This window comes from Lineus longissimus, chromosome 19 (assembly GCF_910592395.1).
Source record: "Lineus longissimus chromosome 19, tnLinLong1.2, whole genome shotgun sequence".
In the NCBI taxonomy this organism is placed as follows: domain Eukaryota; kingdom Metazoa; phylum Nemertea; class Pilidiophora; order Heteronemertea; family Lineidae; genus Lineus; species Lineus longissimus.
Window position 1 is genome coordinate 8,677,738 of NC_088326.1, and position 23,346 is coordinate 8,701,083.

At 40.1% G+C, this 23,346-nt stretch overlaps 1 protein-coding gene across 1 annotated transcript; it reads right to left on the reverse strand.

Moving 5' to 3' along the window:
- Positions 1–481: 481 nt before the first annotated feature.
- LOC135502793 (uncharacterized protein K02A2.6-like) lies at positions 482–3,898 on the reverse strand. The gene is made up of 2 exons (XM_064795897.1): positions 3,831–3,898; positions 482–2,162 (listed from the first exon to the last, which is right to left on the reverse strand). Exons 1-2 carry the CDS (start codon positions 3,896–3,898, stop codon positions 482–484), a joined length of 1,749 nt encoding a protein of 582 aa, XP_064651967.1.
- Between the last annotated feature and the right edge of the window lie 19,448 nt (positions 3,899–23,346).

The window sequence follows — 23,346 nt, forward strand, 5'->3', positions numbered from 1 at the left end:
CATTGTGAATGTAGCCATTTGTTGTGATGAAGGAAACTTAGATTTTGCGAAGTGGGAGCATACGGCGATGAAAGTAAGTGTCTCTGGAAGAGTAGTTCCAAGTCCGTTCGCTATGGCAGTATGTTAACTAGTGCACTGGTTAACATCGCCATAGATAATTCCCAGGACGTTAATCATAACGTCATTCCAAATAGTCTCATAACTAAACTGAAGGTAATTTAACTAGCAACTACGTAGCGACTAAACAAACTGCACCTTATTAAAACACTAGGTCAAAAACTAGAACAGATGCTCAAAAACACGAGCTTAAACACCAAACTTAAGTGACTATACAGTGTCACATATACCACGTAATGGATGTGTCTAAATGTCACAACCTATTACTGTAAAGTGTCTCATGAACCATACATGTAAATAACGCACACACAAGTAATGCTAGAATGTCACTGAACCCACAAGTGCAACAAATGGGCACAGTCCTTCAACAATGTTCAATCAAACGCTCAGGTGGTTTTCTTGCACGTGCAGATCTCCTCGGAGCTGGGGCTGGACTGGCAACAGCGGTGTTCTCAGGAACAGACAATGGAGCGGGTCCCGCAGGAGGTTCCACATGGCCTGGTGCCTGAACTTGAGCCAGACGCTCAGGTTGCACTAGAGGCATGCCTGGCATGAGATCTGGTTCTTCCTGTGCTTCCAATGTAAGTTCTCCACTGCGACGTAGGTGATCCACGTGTACAAATCTACGTCGGCCACCAACCTCCACAACGTACGACTGTGGTCCTTGAATTTTGACCACATGACCTGGGAGCCGTTTCTCCCTTCCATTTCGGAAGTTGCGCACGCGCACAATCTCATTGAGGACAAAAGCCCATGCCTTGACACCACGGTTATCATGATTATTCACCATCTTGTTCTGTTTTTCTGTCACAGTCTTGTTCAGATCTGGACGTAGTAAGGAGAACCGTGTTCTCAACGGACGTTTGAAAACTAACACAGCGGAGGCTACCCCAGTCACAGTATGGGGTGTAGTGCGATATGTCAACAAGAAGTTATCAACGCGCTGCTGAGGGGTACGACGTTGCTCATGTCCTTTCTCCTCCGCCAGAAAATGCTTTTTGAACGCGGTCTTCGCTGATTTCACGATATTCTCCGCTGCTCCGTTTGACTGGGGATGATACGGCGGTACCAACTTATGCTGAATTCCGTTTCTGCGCATGAAGTCGGCAAATTCATTCGCATTGAACTGGGGCCCGTTATCTGAAACCAAAATTTTAGGAAGACCTAGGTGCGCAAACCAACTACGAAATGTACAAATAGTTTTCTCAGAAGTAGTGCCCGTTTTCATCAACTCGATCTCTACCCACTTGCTGTATGAAACAATCAGCATGAAGTAATTCACACGCTCAACGAACCCAAAGTCAACATGGACTATCTGCCAAAAGCTGGTTGGATATGGCCATGGAATCAGTGGGGCAGGGGCCGGCTCGTCTTTCATAGCCCGGCAAGCGTCACATGCATTCACCAAAGTCTCAATGTCCTGATCGAGTCCTGGAAACCACAAATACCCACGAGCCATAGCCTTCATCCTAACCACACCCCAGTGCTCATGGTGTAGTTCTGACAACAATCTTTGTCTATACAGAGGTATGACGATGCGCAACCCCCACAAGATGCATCCTTGATCTACAGATAGTTCCTCACGGCGGTTCCAATATGGCTGCAGACTACTGTCAGGTAGTTCTCTCGGCCAGCCATTCAGAACGTACAAGAACACACGCGACATAACCGGATCTTTCCGGGTTTCTTCAGCTATGTCCCTCGCAGCAACTAGCAGCTCATCTGCCATACTGAAATAATTCACCTGTCTCTCAACAGCTACACGTGCACCATCCACCGGAAACCTAGACAGCATGTCCGCATTTGCATTCTTGGCTGATCTGCGGTAGTGAATGGTGTAATTGTACGCCATCAAAATCAACGCCCATCGTTGTAAGCGCAACGCTGCAAGTGTGGGCACACCCGTGTGTGGCCCAAAGATCTTGGTCAGTGGCTCATGATCAGTGTAGAGTTCGACCTTCCGTCCGTAGATATACTTACGGAACTTGGTCACACCATACACGATTCCGAGCGCCTTCTTCTCAATCTGCGCGTACTTTTTCTCACTGTCCGATAGAGAACGTGATGCAAAAGCAATAGTACTCTCAATCACATCCTCGTCGCCAATATTATGTACCACTCAACAGATATCTTCTGTACGGTGGCCCATAAAGGACATGCGTTTATTTTCAATATAATAGACATTTTTTTTTTTACAATGCGTTTTTTTCTCTCGAATTACAACCGCCGTCGGATTTATTTCTCACCGCCGAAAAAATAATTTCCACCGCCGGGTAAAAAATAATAATTCCCACCACCGCGGTGGAAATTAATATCGACCACGGTGGAAATTAATATCGACCGCGGTGGAAATTAATATCCACCGCGGTGGAAATAATATCCACCGCGGGAGCTAATTCGTTATTGACACCGGGTGGATATTATTTCCACCGCGGTGGATATCATTATCCGACGGCGGTTGTAATTCGAGAGAAAAAAAACGCATTGTAAAAAGAAAAATTTTCTATTATGTTGAAAATAAACGCATGTCCTCTATGGGCCACCGTACTTCTGGGTATAATAACGTATTGATGAGACCATACTCGGGTTTACAAACTGGCTCTTAGCGCCATGCTTACAGACTCCATAACGAAATTGTGCAGAACATTATCCGCGACTATCATGACGGTATACAGGGTGTGTCATATAAATGCCACAAACACCACACTCACCATTTCAATCCGTCGTATGGACGACTTCTCTTCTCCGTCGTGACCCGATATTCTTATCTTAATTTGATTTTTGATATGCGAGTTTCTTTTTCCTCATCCAAGCCTACATGCACATGTACATGTGTGTGCATTTATTCCTTCGGTGTGTGATCTCGTGCTGGTGTGATCTCGCTCTGCAGCCGACTCCAGTGTATATTTTTGCCTTTAACTCGATCAATATCGGTTGTATATGGTCAGGAGACCAGATGCAACCGCCACTCGAGTGACATTTTTATTTCTTTGGCCGGTAGGCAACTTTTTTTAATGTCACATCGCAGCAAGACCGATATCAGCAGCAAGTCGTTGGGAGTAACTGGATCGGAGCGGTTCCCCGGGCTGTAAGCCAGAGCTCTTGACTCAGTCAAAACGAAGTGCTAGACCAAAGGGGGTTCCACGGCGGCTCCAATGTAAGACACGTGTTTCACTCGACGTTTTATCGATATGAAATCACATGAACTACCTAAATAAACAATCACGCACTAATACCCCAAAGTGAAATCCACTAGTAGATGATTCAATTTAATAAATTTTCACAACAGTAAAAATTCATAGACTGTGATAAGTTTTCCGACATTTATCACGGTAGATGTTCGCAGCTTATCCAAATGTTGACATGGAGTGACCTTCACAATATGCGGTTGTTCTTAATGATATGAACGGAAAAGGGAATTTCCCAACCCTTCTCCCCAAAAATACGAACTACAGAGACAGAAACCACCATAGATCCCCTGAGATCTCGTCGTTTTCTTAACTTTTGAGCCCTATGAAGATGACCAATATTTTACCTACATAGGGATGGGTTCTGTACATAGTGTAGTGTAAGTTACATTAGGCGATCCGATTTACGGCCGCTTGAGAAATTGACAGAACTGCACGTCAATATTAATTTTTACAAAACTGATATCGTCTCATAATGTTTTGCGACAACTTTTTATTGAATCTGATTGCTTAAGGCTTACATACCTGAAACAATAAACAACCAACAACGTAAATTTTAATCGCTTCGATGTGGACACAAGGGCCGTCACCATCTTTTTGATGGTGGTACGCCACATGCACAGCTATAATATGATTCACGGTCACGTGATGTGACGTCACCGTTGAACCTCCGTGCAATACCAAGAATATTAAAAATCATTCATAGAACCAAAATTATTAATCATCACTTCGATTCGATTTAAGATGTACATGTAATGTACGTGTGGAGTTTTATAGTGTTTAGCCCCTTCCCCAATTGATCGATCGAAGCATCAAATTGGCCAATCTGATGTCCGATAATCAGTGTTGTTTGAGAAATAGTTTCCAAAATAAAATATCCGACATCGTAAAGATATCGCAGGGGCCTATGTCAGTGACTCTTACAAGAGTTTGTGGTGATATGCCCGTCGGTTAGGCAAAAACCACGCTAAACACAAACACATGTTTCTTGAAGTTTTTAATAAGAATTCAACATTTAAAAGGGAAACATTTCTTTTGGCTACCTGATACAAGCCGCTCGTAGATCGATATGTTTATTCGTAAAATATATCAATCGATAATATCCATGGCATTATTTTTCCAGCGCTTTTCTTTTATTGATACATTGGGTCTAGTAAATGGACAAAAATACATTTATTTCCCTTATCAATCAGTTTGGAGCACCGGTGAGAAATTGAGTTTATATTATGGGTCATCTGTGGATCCACCTTTGAACGACGCTGATATTATGGCAAGTGCACGCACAAAAAAGGAACTCTTGCAATTTGTTTGATATATACAGGACAAACCTGCAATGTTTTTCTCGCTATCTGCGTTGCAATTCGTTTTTGAAGAAACATATTACAAGGTATGAACACAAAGTTAGAGTTGGAAGACTCCAAAAACACTATTAACGATATCAAACATTTCCCTTGACAGGTTGACATGTTCGATGCCACTGCCCGATTCTCCGCAATCTGGGAAATGTATTCTTCAGTGCGGCTTTGTTTCAGTTAAATACCTACCGTTCATGTTAATCTAGTGTCTGCACTTCAAAAACACTTATTTATCAGTTGGTCGTAAGATCATTGGACAGGTGTGATATATCTTAATTGCAGTTTGCCTGCAAAAATAGTTTTCAACGTGAACATGACAATGTTTAATTCCATAGTTCAATATCTGTCCAATTTCCAAAAAGTAAATTATTTGAACCACAAGAATGTCCACTAGACAAGTATGCTGTTTTTGCTGCTCTTCTTTGTTTTCTCTGCAATGGCCACTACTGTTAAAGGGGCCACCCGTAAGTAATGTCGAATATTGACCCCTTTGGTACGTGTGGCACGCCTGGCTAACCACAGAGCTCAGAAGCTGACCGTATTGTCTATGTTGCCAATAACTCGCTTACTGTCTGTCGTATGGACTCGAGACCAAGTGCATTCAAAAGAAACAAAATGTGCTCAACATTGTTCCTGACTCGACCCAAGTGATCATGAGGTGGAGTGTGTCAGAGATCATCTGCGCGGAGAGTAACATCAGCACAACGTAGTTAAACCCTGTGTACACTGTTAAAATTTTAGCAACATTTTTGGGGTTGCAACAAATGTTGGCAAAATGTCGCATAGTGTGTACGGAGGAAAATGCATGTTACAACATTTTTAATGTTGAAAAAATGTTGTTAGTCTTCAGCCAATCAGAATGGGATTGTGTCATGTGATCTTCCTAAAGTCAGGTGATTTGGACAATCCCCCCGAATGGATCAAGTTGATATATGGGGCACTACAATCAGACACAAAGTAGGACCAAATGATTATATATGCATAGGAGAACTGCCCTTCTGGGACACAACGTAAAATGTCCTGTGATAGGAAATATAATGATGCCCCTCATAGGCCTTGTTCCCTCTCACTCGGTTTTTCGAAGGCATTTTCTCCGCCTCTCAACAATGACAGCTAAAATTGATACAGTGGCACTCAAAACATTGCTTTTCTTCTAAAAATCATCCATTTTCCTTCATTAATCTCTTTTTTCACAAATATTTCATTATATACATGGCTTGCACTCAAATGGCGGGGAAGTGTTTTTTTTGTGCTTTGAGGTGTGAATGCTAATGAATAACGCGTCTTCTACTAAATAAGAGCTGAAACGGTGTGAGCGAAAACGCCCGGGGTAATTAAGTCTCTACTGAGCGCGTTCAGATTGACTTCGTGACGTATTCAGTTAGAGATATACTTCAGTGCTGAAGAATCTGGATGTTCCAAAGTTTCATCGAGCTGTTGACTTTGGGAGGTTCGATTTGTTTGATTTTTCATTTCATGATTGAACATTTATCAAAGTTGTTGGTGCATTCTAAAAGATTATTTCACGACACAAAGGATTCTTATCATTTGTACATTAAGGAAAGTTTATTCTTTATCGATGGATCTAATCTAGATTTGCCACCTAATTGTTGCCTTCAACGCTGGCAGTCATAGCTCAGGATTCACCAATTCTTGTTCGAAACGGAGAGGCCATTCCTGCAGTTATTTTGAGAAAAGGCTTAGACGATAAAATGTCTTGTAACATTTCCTACACTAAGTCTCCAATGACCGCGTTCAGAAAGACTTGTAACTTTCTCCTGTACTAAGTCACCCCGGCTATTCAGACCTCTAAACTGATGGGCAATTCCCATCTTGACGAGCTGCCGATGCCATATTTCATATGCACCCAGCACCTAGCACCAATACAGAACCTGGAAATCCCCTTCAACGTCAAGAAATCGCCCGACCACGAAAGATTAATTCTCCCCTTCGGACCAAGAGATTGACATCCTGCATATAACATTTGATTCAGTAATAGAGTAGATTTAGGCAAAAAGCATGTTCGCATTCAAATATAGATAAGGCTGCTTTGTTTACTTTTGAATCTGCACAATAGTCCGCGGTAATTTGAATTTGAATTTAGCAATCCCATCAAATATGCTGAATAAGGAATGAATGTTTTCCAAATCTTCCCTTACATGTAGATCCGAATACAAGAATTTAACTCACGATATACAATAGTTTCTTGAAGTACAAGACGATTTTATGAGACTTCATATAAAATTTTCCATTGGGTATACACAATGTATATAAAAAATGGCTCGGGCAGAGCGTCGGAATGGCTGCAGTTGCCTGTCAGAAAGCAGATCTGATTAGCCAGGGTGTATAAAGTGCATTCGATCATTACAGATCTGTACCAGGCTGCTCCCGCTGGTATTACACATCGCCAGGGTGACTGTCCTTGGAATGATTTTTACCAGGCCAATCTTTATCGTGTGTCGTTTATCCTGTGCATTGCCCTGTGCAACAAATACCCAAAATGTCGAGCGTTCCAATATAGACATAACGTATGCGCAGTGAAATTCATTACCAGCTATTGCGGGCCTAGCACACTCTGTTTTGAATAGAGGGAGACTCCATCATTCCTATTGTTTGAGATTGGAAAGGTGTGAATTAATCTGGCAATTAGCCTCCTGTGCATTGGTGCATACAAACACTAAAATGTTTGGTTTTTGCTGATTTAGGGTCAAATAAATCAGCCAAAAGTTTTGAAAGCTTCACAAATGATTGTTGCAAGGAAGTACTTTATGATAGTTTGCGAAATTTTGATTAATTCTAGGTGGAAAGTAATATTTTTCGCATATTTGTTGGGAAAAAAATTGAAAATCCTCCAATTTTCAACCCCCCTATGGACACTATGAATTTTTCTCCAATAAAGCTGAAATCTTGGGAATATAATCCTAAGAGTTATATCAACCACGTCTGAAGTCGGGAGTTTGTATCAAATGTATAGTTTCGGAGCTAGCGCAGCTAGAAAAGCCCCCAAAACGCACTTTCTCAGGAATTTACAGTACGGGCTACGAGTGAAGCATTACAGATTTACCAAAATTTTCAACCTATAGATGGACACATCGAATTTCCATCCAAATCACTCCAAATTTTGCCAGTAAATACCTAAACATATATAGAATTGTGTCAGAAGTCGGGAGTTGGGATTATCTTAACACCCCGCCCAAAAAGCCAACTTTATTGATATTTCCTATGCATTTTCCATTAGGCTTGCCAGGACAAATTAAGCAGGTGCACTAATTGGCTTAATTGGCTAGGCCCGCAATAGCTGGTAATGTGAAGTCCTGTGATATTGTCACGAAGCATTACAGTCCACCTCGCTATATGTATAAACGAATAGGTAAGGTCTTGATATAATTATATGTAAACAAGAAAATTCAGTCTGACATATTCTGATAATGTGACATATTCTAATAATGTCATATTAACGGTTTATTGTAAAATCTGCCGGGATAAAACATGATTTGACGTCGTTTTTCACAGCATGATGTGAAATTAAACGCAATTGTTGTGATCAGATTTATATCGATCCGTTGATTGATGTCATATTTACATATCAAATATCATATGCTGTCACTTTTAGCACTACTAATAGTGTCTTTTTGACACTATTCTGACATCAATCTGAATGACGTCAGAATAATGTCAGAACGACAATCCGATAAAGTGTATATCAAATATTTGATGAGGGGTCCACTCCATCCCTTCCAATGGTGACGATGCCATTTTGACATCATTCAAACCCATGTTATTAGCCGTCATTTGGAAAGTAATAAAGTCCGATTGAAATAAAGCCCAAACATATAGCTGGTCTTTATAACGTACTGTTTTGTTTAACGCAGATATGTCCAACCGTGCGATATTCGTGGTCAAAAAGACGCCACCTACCGGCAAAATTATAAAAACAACTAATACCACGCCTCCTGTCAGCGGTTTTGACTGTGCATTTCACTGTTTTAGGCGCTTTGATTGTAGCGCATTTGTACGAGACGTCACAATTAAGAAATGTTACCTCCTCGACATAATGAAATATACTGAAGTCTTACGTACTACTACGTATGGGGGTAACGACTTACGGCGTCTGACATTGTGAATGTAGCCGTTTGTTGTGATGAAGGAAACTAAGACTTTGCGAAGTGGGAGCATACGGCGATGAAAGTAAGTGTCTCTAGAAGAGTAGTTCCAAGTCCGTTCGCTAGGGCAGTTGGTTAACATCACCATAGATAATTCCCAGGAAGTAATAGCTGATCGACGTAGTGTCAGACACTGACAGGGGAAGATCAGCCTAAAATAATATGTATGTATTCAACTCCTTGTACTAAACAGTCTTTTACAAAATTTATTAATCAAGACAACAACTAGTTTGGTAATTCCTATCGCTCGAACAGAGAAATAAGTAAACATTAACCATTAATTAGCTGTTTCCCCTAGAAAGGTTCTATTTGAACCATGTGAAAAATACTATCAAAATCGTTAATAATTTATATTTTGATAGGTAAACAACTAATTTTACAGTTGGTTTAACCTTATTTGATCAAGCATGGTCATCCCTATAACGATATAACGATATCGTCAAGGATATCCGGATATACCGTTTTTTACGATCCTTAACGATAAGGTCAAAGGCAAACATTTTACACAACACTCTAGGCAATACGTTCCATTTCTACTCGTTATGCACCTCGGCATAGAATTTCTCATTAAGTTTGAAAACAGAACCTACTTACCTCACCATTTCAATCCGTCGTATGGACGACTCTTCTCCGTCGTGACCCGATATTCTTATCTTAATTTAATTTTTGATATGCGAGTTTCTTTTTTCCTCGTCCAAACCTCCATGTGTGTGCCTTCCTTTGGTGATGTGTGACCCCTGCTGATGAGGCCACACTCTGCAGCCGACCCAAGTGTATATTTTTGCCATTAACTTGCTCAATATCGGTTGTACACGAGACCAGGTGCAACCGCGACTCCAGCGATATTTTCATTCCTTTGCTGTCAGGCGACTTTTGAATGCCACATCGCAGCAAGACCGGTATCAGCAGAAAGGTCGTCAGGAATATTTGGATCGGAGCGGTTCCCCGGGCTGTATTCCAGTGCTCTTGGCTGATACCAATCCAAGTGTAATACCAAGAATATTCAAACTTATTCATGTTACCAATATTATTAATTATCACTTCGGTTCTGTCAGGGGGCTATAACGTTATATCCGAAGTGATAACTTCGGTTCTGTCAGGGGGCTATATTGTTATATCCGAAGTGATAACTTCGGTTCTGTCAGGGGGATAAAACGTTATCACTTCGGTTCTGTCAGGGGGATATAACGTTTTATCCCCCTGACAGAACCGAAGTGATGATTAATAATATATCCTCTTGGTTCTGTTTATAATGTTCATGTAATGTACGTGCGAAGTTTTATAGTGTTTAGCCCCTCCCCCACTAATCGATCGAAGCATCAAATTGGCCAATCTAATGTCCGATAATCAGCCTAGTTTGAAAAATAGCTTCCAAAATAAAATATCGGACTACCGGGGCCAGTGACTAATACATAAGTTGGTGGTGATACGCCCGTTGGTTAAATAGGCAAAAACCATGCTCAACACAAACAACGAGTTTCTTTAAATTTTTATCAGGATTAAACATTCAAAAGCGAAACATTTCTTTTGCTTACCGATACAAGGCGTTCGTAGATCGATATGTGTATTCGTATAATCGATCAATCCATAAAAATCTATGGTATTGTTTTTCCTGCACTGTTGTTTTACTGATATTGACACATTTCATCCAGTCAATGAATGAAAAGACATTGATGCTTCATCTTCAATCAGTTTGGAGCGCCAGTTACAAATAGCGTCGATAGCATGGGTAAGTGGGTCTACTTTCGAACGAGGTTGAGAGTAAGGCACAAAACAGGTACCCCTTAATTGATAATTTGTTTAATGGCCACAGCACAATCTTACATCGTATTTCTCTCTATCTGTGTTGCAATTCGTGTACAAGGTATGAACACAACGTTAGAGTTGGATGACTCCAATGGGATGGGATGGGATAGGATGGCTTGGCGTACAGAGCTGAAATTTTGAGGGTTTTTTTTATCTGACAACTATCCACAACCATGCAAGTTCCAGGTGAATAGTGCGAAGCGTTCCCTCTCAATACCCCCTCACGTTTTGCTTAATTTTGCTCAATTCGTGATTAGATGATTGCTATAAAAGGGTCAATGGGGCTGAACCCGACCGAAATCTTTATAGGACTTTTAGTAGACATACAGGGCTATCTGGTAAAAAAGCTTTCATTCAAATGTGATGAGGGCGCAATGAGATATTGGACCCCCAAAAGCACTGATTTCAACATTTTCACCGACTTCGGCGCCACCTATACCTTCGCGACTTCATTACCCCACAATATTTTCAAGTGGCATAGTATTGGACAAGCTAATGGAATCCTATCATGCATAAACTAGCTTGGGATGTTGAGGGCGCAGTCTTGGACTGCCTGAAATACATGTGTCATTTCAGAAAAATGTACTGCTTTGCAGTGTCCCCTACAGGCCGCGCCCTACACTCCCCACTGAAATGCTTTAATTTTCTGCAGCTCCTTCCATCAAAGACTGACATCTATCAAAATAAAGCTGGGCAGTTATTGGCGCATTGAGATATTTTAACTTCAAAAGTTATTTTTCTAAGAAGTTCAATTTGCACCCTCACAACAGTGACCATTCCAGAGGCCCTAGAAAAAACTGTTTGTTTTAGGGACCTGGAATTTTAGAACTTTCTATCTACCCATAGGCCTTTCACCAAAAAAGATTTAAGGCAAATCTGAGGTGGTCATATATCACCCTTTAATAGAAATCCGCCTGATTCTTATAAAAACCGGCTCTTGATATATAGATAAGGTGTGTCAGCAGTAAAAAATACCATCGAAATGGTTAAGAATTACTATTTTAATATTTAACAACTAATTTCACAGTTGGTGTGACCATATTCGATCACGCATGGTTATATCCCAAACGATATACCGACATAGTCAAGGACGTCCGGATATACCGTTTTTTCACGATCCTCAACTTTGAGGTCAACCGCAAACATTTTACTCAACACTCTATAAACAATACTTACTATTTCAACTCCTTATTATGCTCCTCGGCATTCTCCGTCGTGACCAGATATTCTTATCTTGATTTAGTTTTTGATATGCGAGTTTCTTTTTTCCTCGTCCAACTCTATATGTACATGTACATGTGTGTGCATTTATTCCTTCGGTTTGTGATCTCGTGCTGGTGTGGTCACGCTCTGCAGCCGACTCCAGTGTATATTTTTGCCATTAACTCGATCAATATCGGTTGTACGTGTATATGGACACGAGACCAGGTGCAACTGCTACTCGAGCGACATTTTTATTTCTTTGGCCGGTAGGCAACTTTTATTAATGTCACATCGCAGCAAAACCGATATCAGCAGAAAGTCATCAGGAGTAAATGGATCGGAGCGGTTCCCCGGGCTGTAAGCCAGAGCTCTTGACTGCGTCAAAACCAAGTGCAAGACCAAAGGGGGTTCCAGGGTGACGTCACAGCATTTTTTGCAAAATGGCGGCTCCAATGTAAACAAAGACACGTGAGACAAGACCACTAATGAATATTCATAGGTTGGAGGGTCGAGGCCTATCAATTAGACGAGTTTTTTTTTTTTTTTTACTCTCAAGTACATATTTGGAGAGGTATTGACAAAATATTTGTTGTGGCAAGTCTACAGATATAAAGAATTTATTTGATGAAAAAATTAATTTCGTATTTTGCTAATTGGGTGATAGGGGGCGTGTTTTGAGTTTTTTCTGCCAGTTGGCTGAAAAGAGTGGAAATATCAAAGTCTGTCTAATTTGTCGATTATCAAAAAATTTCCGTGGTCAATCACCATTTTATTTTTCACCATTTACTTGCCCGACTGTCCGGAATAACATAATCTAAATTTCAGATTCACAACACCACGCGTTCTTTGATGCGTCGCGGTCAAACATTGACAATTTAACTGCTAAAAGGCTTAAAAAATCAATTGTGGTCTTGTCTCACGTGTTTTTCTCGACGTTTTTATCGATATAAAATCACATGAACTACCTAAATAAACAATCACGAACTAAAACCCCAAAGTGTAATCCACTAGTAGATGATTGAATTTAATAAATTTTCACAACAGTAATGTTGAATTCATAGTCTGTGATTAGTTGTTCGACTTTTATCACGGTAGATGCTCGCAGCTTATCCAAATGTTGACATGGAGTGACCTTCACAATATGCGGTTGTTCTTAATGATATGAACAGAAAAGGGAATTTCCCAACCCTTTCCCCTAAAAATACGATCTACTGAGACAGAAACCACCATAGATCCCCTTAGATCCCCTCGTTTTCTTAACTTTTGAGCCCTATGAAGATGGCCAATATTTTGCCTACATACGGATGGGTTGTGTACATGGTGTAGTGTAAGTTGCATTAGGCGATCCCATTTACGGCCGCTTGGGAAATTGACAGAACTGCACGTCGATATTAATTTTTACAAAACTGATACCGTCTCACAATGTTTTGCGATAACCTTTTATTGAATCTGATTGCTCAAGGCTTACATACCTGAAACAATAAACAACCAACAACGTAGATTCTAATCGCTTCGATGCGGACACAACGGCCGTCACTATCTTTCTGATGGTGGTACGTCACATGCACAGTTATAATATTGTTCACGGTCACGTGATGTGACGTCGGCGTCGAACCTCCTTTGGTGCAAGACCAAGAATATTAAAAATTATTCATAGTACCAAAATTATTAATCATCACTTCGATTCGATTTAAAATGTACATGCAATGTACGTGCGGAGTTTTATAGTCTTTAGCCCCTTCCCCATTGATCGATCGAACATCAAATTGGCCAATCTGATGTCCGGTAATCAGCCCTGTTTGAAAAACAGTTTTAAAAATAAAATATCCGACATCCTAAGGATATCGCAGGGGCCTACTTAAGTGACTATTGCATAGGTTTGTGGTGATATGCCCGTCAGTTAGGCAAAAACCACGCTGTTTCTTGAAATGTTTGATAAGGATTAAACATACAAAAGCGAAACATTTCTTTTGGCTACCCGATACAAGCCGTTGGTAGATCGATATGATTATTCGTAAAATATATTGATAATATTTAAAGCAGGGACTCTTGATTTATAATTTGTTTGATATATACAGAACAAACCGGCAATGTTTTTTCTCTATCTGTGTTGCAATTCGTTTTTGAAGAACCATATTACAAGATATGAACACCACGTTAGAGTTGGAACACTCCAAAAACACTTTTTTTAACGATATCAAACATTTCCCTTGACAAGTTGACATGTTCGATGCCACTGCCCGATTCTCCGCAATCTGGGAAATGTATTCTCCAGTGCGGCTTTGTTTCAGTTAAATACTTACCGTTCATGTTAATCTAGTGTCTGCACTTCAAAAACACTTATTTATTAGTTGGTCGTAAGATCATTGGACAGATGTGATATATCCTAATTGCAGTTTGCCTGCCAAAATAGTTTTCAACGTAAACATGACGATGTTTAATTCCATAGTTGAATCGTTGTCCAATTTCCAAAAAGTAAATTATTTGAACCATGGGAATGTCCACTAGACAAGTATGCTGTTTTTACTGCTCTTCTTTGTTTTCTCTGCAATGACCACTACTATAAAAGGGGCCACCCGTAAGTAATGTCGAATATTGACCCCTTTGGTACGTGTGGCACGCCAGGCTAACCACAGAGCTCAGCAGCTGATCGTATTGTCTATGTTGCCCATAACTCGCTTACTGTCTGTCGTATGTACTCGAGACCAAGTTCATTGAAAAGAAACAAAATATGCTCGACATTGTTCCTGACTCGACCAAAGTGATCATGAGGCGTCATGGTGGAGTGTGTCAGAGATCATCTGCGCGGAGAGTAACATCAGCACAACGTAGTTAAACCCTGTGTACACTGTTAACATTTTAGCAACATTTTTGGGGTTGCAACAAATGTTGGCAAAATGTTGCATAGTGTGTACGGTGGAAAATGCATGTTGCAACATTTTTAATGTTGCAAAAATGTTGTAAGTCTTCAGCCAATCAGAATGGGATTGTGTAATGGTGATCTTCCTAAAGTCAGGTGATTTGGACAATCCCCCCGAATGGATCAAGTTGATATATGTGGCACTACAATTAGATACAAAATAGGACCAAATGCTTATATATGCATAGGAGAACAGCCCTTCTGGGACACAACGTAAAATGTCCAGTGATAGGAAACATGATGATGCCCCTCATAGGCCTTGTTCCCTCTCACTCGGTTTTTCGACGACATTTTCTCCGTCTCTCAACAATGACAGCTAAAATTGATACAGTGGCACTCAAAACACTGCTTTTCTTCTAAAAATCATCCATTTTCCTTCATTAATCTCTTTTTCACAAATATTTCATTATATACATGGCTTGCACTCACATGGCGGGGAAGGTTTTTTTGCGCTTTGAGGTGTGAATGCTAATGAATAACGCGTCTTCTACTAAATAAGAGCTGAAACGGGGTGAGCGAAAAAGCCCGGGGTTATTAAATCTTCACTGACCGCGTTCAGATTGACTTCGTGACGTATTCAGTTAGAGATATACTGCAGTGCTGAAGAATCTGGATGTTCCAAATTTTATCGAGCTGATGACTTTCGGAGGTTCGATTTGTTTGATTTTTCATTTCATGATTGACCATTTATCAAAGTTGTTGGTGCATTCTAAAAGATTATTCCACTCACCCTTACTCTTGCCTTCAACGCTGGCTGTCAAAGCTTAGGATTCACCAATTCTTGTTCGAAACGGAGAGGCCATTCCTGCAGTTATTTTGAGAAAAGGCTCAGACGAGAAAATGTCTTGTATCATTTCCTACACTAAGTCTCCAATGACCGCGTTCAGAAAGACTTGTAACTTTCTCCTGTACGAAGTCACCCCGACTATTCAGACCTCTAAACTGATGGGCAATTCCCATCTTGACGAGCTACCGATGCCATATTTCATATGCACCAAGCACCCAGGACCAATACAGAACCTTGAATCCCCTTCAACGTCAAGAAATCGTCCGACCACGAAAGATTAATTCTCCCCTTCGGACCAAGAGATTGACATCCTGCATATAACATTTGATTCAGTAATAGAGTAGATTTAGGCAAAAAGCATGTTCGCATTCAAATACAGATAAGGCTGCTTTGTTTACTTTTGAATCGGCACAATAGTCCGCGGTAATTTGAATTTGAATTTAGCAATCCCATCAAATAGGCTGAATAAGGAATGAATGTATTCCAAATCTTCCCTCACATGTATATCCGAATACAAGAATTTAACTTACGATATACAATAGTTTCTTGAAGTACAAGACGATTTTATGAGACTTCATATAAAATTATCCATTGGGTGTATATAGAAAATGGCTCGAGCAGAGCGTCGGAATGGCTGCAGTTGCCCGTCAGAATGCAGATCTGATTAGCCAGGGTGTATAAAGTGCATTCGATCATTACAGATCTGTACCCTGTTCCCGCTGGTTATACACATCGCCGGGGCGACTGTTTTGGGGATGATTTTTACAGGGTCAAACTTTTTCCTGTGTCGTTTATCCTGTGCATTGCCCTGTGCAACAAATACCCGAAATGTCGTGCGTTCCAATATAGACATAACCTATGCGCAGAGAAATGGAAGTCCTGTGATATTGTCGCGCTGCCTAACAGTTCAACTCGCAATATGTATAAACGAATAGGTAAGGTATTGATATAATTATATGTTAACAAGAAAATTCAGCCTGAAATATTCTGATAATGTGACATATTCTAATAATGTCATATTAACGGTTTATTGTAAAGTCTGCCGGGATAAAACATTATTTGACGTCGTTTTTCACAACATGTTGTGAGATTAAACGCTAATGTTGTGATCAGATTTATATCGATCCGTTGATTAATGTCATATTTACATATAAAATGTCATATGCTGTCACTACTTTTACTATTACTAATAGTGTCATTTTGACACTATTCTGACATCAATCTAAATGACGTCAGAATAATGTCAGAACGACAATCCAATAAAGGGTATATCAAATCTTTGATGAGCTGTCCACTCCATCCCTTCCAATGGTGACGATGCCATTTTGACATCGTTCAAACCCATGTTATTAGCCGTCATTTGGAAAGTAATAAAGTCCGATTGAAATAAAGCCCAAACATAAAGCTGGTCTTTGTAATGTTCTGTTTTGTTTAACGCAGATATGTCCAACCGGGCGATATTCGTGGTCAAAAGGACGCCACCTACCGGCAAAATTATAAAAACAACTAATACCACGCCTCTTGTCAGCGGTTTTGACTGCGCATTTCACTGTTTTAGGCGCTTTGATTGTAGCGCATTTGTACGAGACGTCACAATTATGAAATGTTACCTCCTCGACATAATGAAATATACTGAAGTCTTACGTACTACGACGTTTTGGGGTAACGACTTATGGCGTCTGACATTGTGAATGTAGCCGTTTGATGTGTTAAAGGAAACTAAAATTGTGAGAAGTGGGAGCATATGGCGATGAAAGTAAGTGTCTCTAGAAGAGTAGTTCCAAGTCCGTTCGCTAGGGCAGTATGTTAACTAGTGCACTGGTTAACATCACCATAGATAATACCCAGGACGTATATGGCAAGCCAGAGTGGACACAATTCGTATTTTATATCCTTATATATTGTTATTTTATGTGGATATATTCATATTTCATGTCCATATATATTCCGACCAATCAGAATGAATTTCTTTATATGCACAATAATTCATTTTATATACACATAAATTCCATTTTATGTCCACATAAATTCAATTTTATGTCCACATAAAATCCGATTTTATGTCCATATAAATTATTTTATGTGACGTGGAATGTCGCCTTAAGTGTCTCTAGAAGAGTAGTTCCAAGTCCGTTCGCTAGGGCAGTATGTTAACTAGTGCACTGGTTAACATCGCCATAGATAATTCCCAGGACGTAATGGCTGATCGACGTAGTGTCAGACACTGACAGGGGAAGGTCAGTCTAAAATAATATGTATGTATTCATCTCCTTGTACTATACAGTCTTTTACAACATTTATTAGTCAATACAACAACTAGTCTGGTGGATCCTATCTTTCGTACTGAGAAATAAGTAAACATTAACCATTAATTAGCTGTTTCCCCTAGAAAGGATCTATTTGAACCATGTGAAAAATACCATCGAAATGGTTAAGAATTACTATGTTGATAGGTAAACAACTAATATTACAGTTGGCTGAACCATGTGAAAAATACCATCGAAATGGTTAAGAATTACTATGTTGATAGGTAAACAACTAATATTACAGTTGGCTTAACCTTATTCGATCATGCATGGTCATCCCTATAACGATATAAGGACATCGTCAAGGACGTTCGGATATACAGTTTTTTACGATCCTCAACGATAAGGTCAAAGGCAAACATTTTACACAACAGGCAATACGTTCCATTTCGACTCGTTATGCTCCTCAGCATAGAATTTCTCATTAAGTTCGAAAACAGAACCTACTTTCCTCAAAATTTTAAACCGTCGTATGGACGACTTCTCTTCTCCGTAGTGAGCCGATATTCTTATCTTAATTTAATTTTTGATATGCGAGTTTCTTTTTTTCCTCGTCCAAGCCTCCATGTGTGTGCCTTCCTTTGGTGATGTGTGACCACGGCTGATGAGGCCACGCTCTGCAGCCAACCCAAGTGTATGTATTTTTGCCATTAACTTGCTCAATATCGGTTGTACACGAGACCAGGTGCAACCGCGACTCTAGCGATATTTTCATTCCTTTGCCGTCAGGCGACTTTCAATACCACATCGCAGCAAGACCGGTATCAGCAGAAAGGTCGTCAGGAATAATTGGATCGGAGCGGTTCCCCGGGCTATATTCCAGTGCTCTTGGCTGATACCAATCCAAGTTTAATACCAAGAATATTCAAACTTATTCATGTTACCAATATTATTAATTATCACTTCGGTTCTGTCAGGGGGCTATAACGTTATATCCGAAGTGATAACTTCGGTTCTGTCAGGGGGATAAAACGTTATCACTTCGGTTCTGTCAGGGGGATATGACGTTTTATCCCCCTGACAGAACCGAAGTGATGATTAATAATCCTCTTGGTTCTGTTTATAATTTACATGTAATGTACGTGCGAAGTTTTACAATGTTTAACCCCTTCCCCCACTAATCGATCGAAGCATCAAATTGGCCAATCTTTTGGCCGATAAACAGCCTGGTTTGAAAAATAGTTTCCAAAATAAAATATCGGACTACCGGGGCCAGTGACTAATACATAAGTTGGCTAGCCGATGCGTTCGTAGATCGATATCATTATTCGTATAATCGATCAATCCATAAAAATCTATGGTATTGTTTTTCCTGCACTGTTGTTTTACTGATATTGACACATTTGATCCAGTCAATGAATGAAAAGACATTGATGCTTCATCTTCAATCAGTTTGGAGCGCCGGTTACAAATAGCGTCGATAGCATGGGTCAGTGGGTCTACTTTCGAACGATGTTGAGAGTGAGGCAAGTGCACGCACAAAACAGGTACCCCTTAATTGATAATTTGTTTGATATGTACAGGACAAACCTGCATCGTATTTCTCTCTATCTGTGTTGCAATTCGTGTACAAGGTATGAACACAACGTCAGAGGCGGATGACTCCAACAACACTATTTATTTAACTATATTGAACATTTTCCTTGACAAGTTGGACATGTTCGATGCCACTAGTACTTTCCGATTCTCCGCAATCTGGGAAATTTATTCTCCAGGGTGGCTTTGTTTCAGTTAAAAACCTTACACTGTTAAAGGAAGATCTGTAGCGAAACGCTTAAAAAAAGGGGGAGCTTTTAACGGCCCGGTTAAAATCTAAGGCGGGAATAAGCTTCCATTGATAAAACTTAGCAGTTCCGAGTTCCACTAGGGTAGTTGATAATGTGAGCTTGGTATCTGAGTAACATTGCATAACGTTACATAACAATACTGATTCCTGTCAATGAACTGCATAAGAGGTAATCACCAATTAAGTATTTTTACTATGTTCAGCCAGTCTGGTTCAGTTGGTCTAAATAAAGACTTGTGCCATTCACAACTGGATCTCTTCAATTTTTGACTGCACTTCAAAAACATTTCTTGATCTGATTGGTCGTAAGATGATTGGACAGGTGAGATATATCTTAAATGCTGTTCGCCTGCCAAAATAGTTTTCAACGTAAACATAATTCGATACATGTGGTTCGATCGTTGTCCAATTTCCAAAGAGTAAATAATTTGAATCACAAAAATAAGCGGAGTATGAACGTCCACTAGACAAGTATGCTGTTTTTGCTGCTCTTCTCTGTTTTCTGCGCAATGGCCACCACAGCAAAATGGGCCAACTGTAAGTTATGTTTATTTCTCTACTGTATATTTTTGCCCATATAACTAGCTTACTGTCTGTCGTATCGACTCGAGACCAAGTGCATTCGAAAGGGACAACATGAGCTCGAATTCAGTCCTGACTCGACCCGAGTGAGGCTTCTTGGTGGAGTGTGTCAGAGATCATCTACGCGGAGACGAACATCAGTACAACGTCGTTACGATTTTGGTGCTCGATTCGATCACCTTGCTACTGCGCCAGCAGAGGAGATTGACATTGCGTCTTTCACTGTACGTAATATCAGGGTAAATATCGAACTCGGCCCTGCACTCATGTGGTATAAATAACGAATATTGCGTTTTCTACCAAATATAAGAGCTGAAATGGGGTGAACTAATGAGTCCGGGGTATTCAAATCTCCATGACCAGGTTCAGAATGACTTCGTGACGTATTCAGTTAGAGTTATACTGCAGAGCTGAAGAATCGGGATGCCCCCGAGTTTCGTCCAGCTGATGACTTCTTGAGGTTTTCAGGGAATTTGTCTTCATTTCATGATTGACCATTTATCAACGTTTTTGGTACATTCGAAAAGATTATTTCCCGGCGCGAACAACTCTAATCATGTGTACATTAAGGGAAGTTTCTCCTTTAAAGTAATAGTCGGCTTTTTATTGCAGAATGTTCGTTCTTCTTCTGGTTCATCAATAAACTATTTTTCTGAGCGTTTTTTAACGCTTTTCAAATTTTGTTTCAGCTCTTATCAGTAGAAAAACGCGTTATTCGTTATTTTCAGTTCGCGGAAGTCCTGGCGAGAAAAACCTTTGCCGCCACGTGAGTGCACACCGAGATCCGAGTTCACGTTTATGGCAAGCCGTCTGTCTAATAATTTAGAAAACCAGGTTTTATTGAAAAAAACCTGGTTTTCTTCTTAAAAAACTTAGTTTCATGTTTTCTTCCATGAAACTAGGTTTTCTTGCAAGAAGTATAAGTTGATTAAAAAAACCTAGTTTGCTTTAAAAAACCTAGTTTCATGGAATAAAACTATGTTTTGTGGAATAAAACAAGGTTATATGCATTTCTTTTTCAAAACCAAGTTTTTAATGAAAAAGACCAGGTTATTTTCAAAACCCAGTCTTTTTACCTCGTCCCGGACTGGCCCAAGCATGGCAGGGGAGAGCAAAGGAGCCACGCGAGTGCTGAGGTAAAAAGACTAGGTTGTTTCGAAACCAGGTTTTCTTCTTTCGAAACTAGGTTTTCTTCTTAAAAAACCAAGTTTCATGGGAAAAAAACGTGTTTTCTTCAATGAAACTAGGTTTTTTGGAAGAAAACCAGGTTTTTATGAAAAAAACTAGGTTGTTTTAATTATTAGTCAAATGGCTGGATGAAAACATGTTTTTTTCTTTTTTCGAAACTTGGTTTTGAAGAGAAATCATGGAACCTACACTTTATCTAAAAAGAATAAGTTATTTTTAAAAAACCCAGTTTTATGGAAGAAAACCTAGTTTTCTTGTTGAAAACACACTTTTCGGGAAGGAAACCATGTTTCTTCTTTAAAAACTTAGTTTCATTGAAAAAAACATGGTTTTCTTCCATGAAACCAGGTTTTTTAAGAAGAAAACCAGGTTCTTTTCAAGCAAACTGGGTTTCATTAATTATTGGACGAACGGCTTGCCATACACGTTACCCCGCTAATCAGACGCAAAGTCATATCCATTTATCGTCGCAATGGGGTAATCAAGCGCCATCAGCGTGACGTCAGAAAAATCGATATCAGCACCATGACCTCAAGGGGTAGATGCAAGCTCCAGGAAACGCTTTACTAGTGCATCGTTCCACGTGGAAGGAGTCGATGCGTGGAGAGCTTACTCGGCTCAAATCGGAGTCAAAATAGGAAAAGCACAATAATTCAGTCAGATTTTGAATCTTTCCTTTTTTTGTGCAATATGTTGATGGAAACTACTTATGTGGAATAGGAGGTGACTGGGCAGCCGACAGTTGAGTAATATTGCCCTTAATAGTGCCAATAGTCTTTTATCGATGGATCTGATCTAGATTTGCGAGCTAATTGTTGCCTTCAACGCTGGCAGTCACAGCTCAGGATTCAACAATTCTTGTTCGAAATGGAAAGGCCATTCCTGCAGTTATTTTGAGAAATCGCCTGACCACGAAAGATTAATACCTCCCCTCGGATCTTGCACATAACATTTGAGGCCATTGCTTCGGTTATTTTGAGAAGAGGCTCAGACGAGAAAATGTCATGTAACTTTTACCTGCATGTAATAAGTCACCCCAACCATTCAGACCTCCAAATTGACGGGCAATTCCCATTCTGACGAGCTGCCGATACCAGACATTATATGCACCCAGCAAAGGTTTTTCAATATAGCACCAGAAAATCCCTTTCAACGTCATGAAGTCGCCTGACCACGAAACATTAATGCCTCCCCTCGGATCTCCGAACATTAACCAAGAGATTGACATCTTGCACATAACATTTGATTCAGTCATAAGGTATATTTAGGCAAAAAGCATGTTCGCATTCAAATATAGATAAGGCTGCTTTGTTTACTTTTGCATCGGCACAATCCACGATCATTTGAATGACTCTAATTTAGCAAATTCCCATCCCATCAAATAGGCTGATTAAGGATTGAAAGCATTCAAAATCTTCCCTCAGATCCGAATGCAAGCATTTAAATTACGATATATAATGGTTCTTGAAGTGCAAGACGGTTTTATGAGACTTCATAGAACATTTTCCATTGGATGTAGATAATGGCTCGGACAGAGCGTCGGAATGGCTGCAGTCGCCCGTCAGAATGCAGATCTGATTAGCCAGGGTGTATAAAGTGCATTCGATCATTACAGATCTGTACCCTTTTCCCGCTGGTTATACACATCGCCAGGGTGACTGTATCGAGGGTGATTTTTATAGAGTCAGACTTTATCGTGTGTCGTTTATCTTGTGCATTGCCCTGTGCAACAAATACCCGAAATGTCGTGCGTTGCAATATAGACCCGACGCATGCTCATTGAAATTGAAGTCCTGCGACATTGTCACGCTTCCCAACAGTCCATCACACAATATGTATAAACGAGTAGGTAGGGACTTGATATGACATGCAAACAAGCAAAGTTATTGTGCTGTCTTCTGAGAATGGTGTCTTGACAGTTAATCTAAGAAAGTGTATATCACGT